General features: G+C 59.2%; 1 protein-coding gene across 1 annotated transcript in view; it reads left to right on the plus strand.

Moving 5' to 3' along the window:
• The first annotated feature begins 2,842 nt into the window (after positions 1 to 2,842).
• Positions 2,843 to 3,339, plus strand: part of BTK (Bruton agammaglobulinemia tyrosine kinase) — an 8,520-nt gene continuing 8,023 nt past the window's right edge. The window contains 2 exon segments of the mRNA XM_010132927.1: positions 2,843 to 2,983; positions 3,157 to 3,255. Of these exon segments, the coding sequence (XP_010131229.1) occupies positions 2,843 to 2,983; positions 3,157 to 3,255 (240 nt within the window).

Genomic DNA, 3,339 nt, shown 5'->3' on the forward strand with positions numbered 1-3,339 from the left:
GTGGGTAGCAGGGGCTGCAGGGGTGCACCGGAGCAGTGGGTCAGGGTGGTGCATGGGTGCCAGAGACCCCAGGGCGCATAGGAGCGGGAGCACAGGGTGGTGTCCGGGTGCCAGTGACCCCAGGAGTGCTCCAGAGCAGGGGGCTAGGGTGCTGACAGTGGCTTTCTCCACTCCTTGCTCGAGCTTTTTGCAGTGGGCACTGCTGGAGTGCAGATCTGGGTCTATCCCAAGTCTTGTGCATGCAGAAGATTCCTGCCTCTGCCCATCCCACCCTTCATTTTTGTCACCCTCCAAGGCTGCACCTGAAACATGAGGTCTGTGGATTTTCTCATTCCTTTTCCATTTGCCCTGTGGTCAGCTCCCATCAACAAGTGGTGGCAGGCAGGCTTGGCTCCTTAGCAGGTCGTGGGTCTTCCTGTTGGGGGGACCACGGTGGGGCACAGCATCCAGTGCCTCGCTGGCATGGGCCAGCAGTGTGTGCCAGGGCACGCTTGGCTGAGGTGTGACAGTGGCAGGAAGTCACATTAGCTGGGGAGGGACACACAGAACGTGTTCCACCCACCCTCTCGCCACCTCTGTTGTCACAGTGCGGCAGTGATGGCTGGCTGAGGGGTTGAGTCACACAGGGCGCTCACCACCCCAAAGGACAGAGCAGGTCCTATGGCAGTGCCAGGGAGAGGGAGGCTCTGCCATGCTGGGGACAAGGAGGCAGTGCTGGTGACAGGACAGCTGAGCCATGCTGGGGAAGAACACTCATTGTCCTTTCCTCTCTGGCGGCACTGTCCCAGAGGACACCGTGAGGATGTGTCCTATCTACCTGGCATTGGTGGTGGTGACCCAGCTGCTGCAGCTCAAGGGGAAACTCCTGGGGATCTGGCATTCCAGTCGGGATGGGCTGAAGCCTGGGTCTGCTCCGCTCAGCCCCTCTGTCTGTGCCAGAGAGAGCAACGGGAGCTCCTCTGGTCCTGGGATGCAGAACTGGCAGCCACACTTTATAGCTAGGGAGACTGAGGCGTGGGGATGCTGGAGTCACTCGAGGCACATCCATCATCCCACCAGCAGTCCAGGGTCAGTGGCCACCCCAGCCACCTGCCCTGTCCCCAGCAGGGACCCCAATTCCCCCCACCTCAGGCCAGCAGAGGCTGCTTTTTTTTTCTAAGAGACTCTGACAGCTCATTTTTTAAGTGGTGTTTGTTGTTGTTGTTTTTAAACCACTCAAACAATTCAGAAAGGCCTGAGTCACGATGGCCACGAGGGGAGGGGAGGGGGATCCCTGGGAATGGGGAACCCTGCTTGTTCCCAGCTTCTCCTGCCTCAGCCACCATAGTGGAGCAGGTCAGGACTGCAGCAGCAGGATCTGTGCTGGGAGGGTCTGGACATTGCCTCTGGGTGGGGGGATGCCCTTGCTCCTGCCCCTGGGCTGGGTCATGCCTGGGACCAGCTCTTTGCATCTTTGGTCCCCTCCTGGTACCTGTCTCGAGTGAGCCAATATCTGCTTCCTCCGTGGGAGGAGTGGGTGGGCTGCCCATCTGGGCGGGTGGGCCTCGAACCCTGACTCTGGCCCATCTCTGAGCCTCCCCTAGAGCAGACAGGCTGCGGGCAGGAGGGAAGGGAAACAGCTTCTCTCAGGTTGCCCTCCAAAGCTGTGTTTGTAGGAGAAAAAACGGAACAAGGTGGAGGTGAAGGGGGAGCAGAGCACATATGCGGTTGGAACAGGAGACATGGAGGGGAGCTCCAGGGGATCACAGTTTAGCAATGGCTCCACTTAGCTCGTCAGCTTCCTGTGAAGGCCAGACTGGAGTCAGGTGTTGGTTACAGCCCTTGGAGGAGGAGAAGCCCACAGTTTCAGCTGTGCAGTCCTGTGGGGTACAGGAGCTGTCTGGGCGTCACAATGCCTGAGCGCAGCACGGAGGGACACAGCATGAGATGGACGGCCTGCTCCGAGAGAAGGGCCAGGGTGAATTTCCAGCACCCTGAAGGCAGGGCAGCAGTGGGATGCAGGGCTCTCGTCTCAGCCTTTCCTGCCCAGACCATCCCTGGAGAGGCTCAGAAGGAGAACTTGGATGAAAAAGGCTGGAGGAGGATTTGACCCCTCTGGTTGCTGGCTGAAGGCACCCCTTGAAGCCTGGCCTCCAGCGAGCACTGCTCCCAGGGGAGGAAGGGTTGTTGAGCTTTTTCCCTGCACTCCTGCAGGCTCTATGGTTGCAGAGGGGAGGATGGCTTTAGGGCTACCCCGTGCTCCTGGCAGCACAGCACTGCAGCTATTTGGGGCCAGGACCTACCCACGACTTTTTAGGAACTGGATTCTTGCAGCCATCCCTTGCGCACTGCCAAGTCAGCATGTCCCTGGCACAAAGCGCCTGTGGTGTCCCAGAAGGAAATGGCCCTCACAGACATACATGCAGGATGTTGGAGGGGAAAAGCGAGCCTGATGGGTGTCTCAGCTCAGGCTCTGTGCTCCTCCCCAGGGCTATGATTCTCGAAGCTTCTCTGTCTCCCTTCCTCTCCATCCATCTGCCCGTCTCCACACCGGAGAGCCCCCCCCTAGCATCCGGCAGGAGCCAAAGTCACCCGGGTGGTGGCTTGGTCCACAGTCTGGTGTCAGGGAGAGAGAGGTCATATCGCAGATATCCCACACTGACCTGCCCACATACCTCTGCGTCTGATTCCCCTCCCCATGGGAGTCCCAGCACCCCCTGTCTGCCTCTCCGGCAGCGGGGCAGAGAGTATCTGAGCAAGGTCCAGTGGTGGGCAGGATTTCAGCTCAGCAGGCACTGTGTCGGTGTTGTCCTGCCCACAGCAAGTCAGAAGGGGTGGTGTGGAGGAGGCTGGAGGGCCCAGCATGGCCAGCGTCATCCTGGAGAGCATCTTCTTGAAGCGCTCACAGCAGAAGAAGAAAACATCTCCCCTTAACTTCAAGAAGCGCCTGTTCCTGTTGACGGAGAGCAAACTGTCCTACTACGAGTATGACTTTGAGCGGGGGGTGAGTCAGTGGCCCCAGGGCCACCAAGGCTGTGCCATGGTGGTGCCCACGGATCACCAGTTGTCCCTTGCCAGTACCCAGCCCAAGGAGTGGTTGGATGGGGATAGTGGTTGGCTTGAGTCTCCTCAGGTCTCCCCGTTGGCAATTGTTTGAACCAACCCCATCTCTTGCAGCGCCGGGGCAGTAAGAAGGGCTCAGTGGACCTTGAGAAGATCACTTGTGTGGAGACGGTGATGCCTGAAAACAACCCTCCCCCCGAGCGGCAGGTTCTGGTGAGGAAGATTCTGGGATCCCCACTTGTGTCCCCTTGTCTCCTTGCTATGGAAGTAGGGGAAGTTATCCTGCCCTCGGGCGGG

Source organism: Buceros rhinoceros, unplaced genomic scaffold, assembly GCF_000710305.1.
Source record: "Buceros rhinoceros silvestris isolate BGI_N320 unplaced genomic scaffold, ASM71030v1 scaffold17903, whole genome shotgun sequence".
Taxonomy (NCBI): domain Eukaryota; kingdom Metazoa; phylum Chordata; class Aves; order Bucerotiformes; family Bucerotidae; genus Buceros; species Buceros rhinoceros.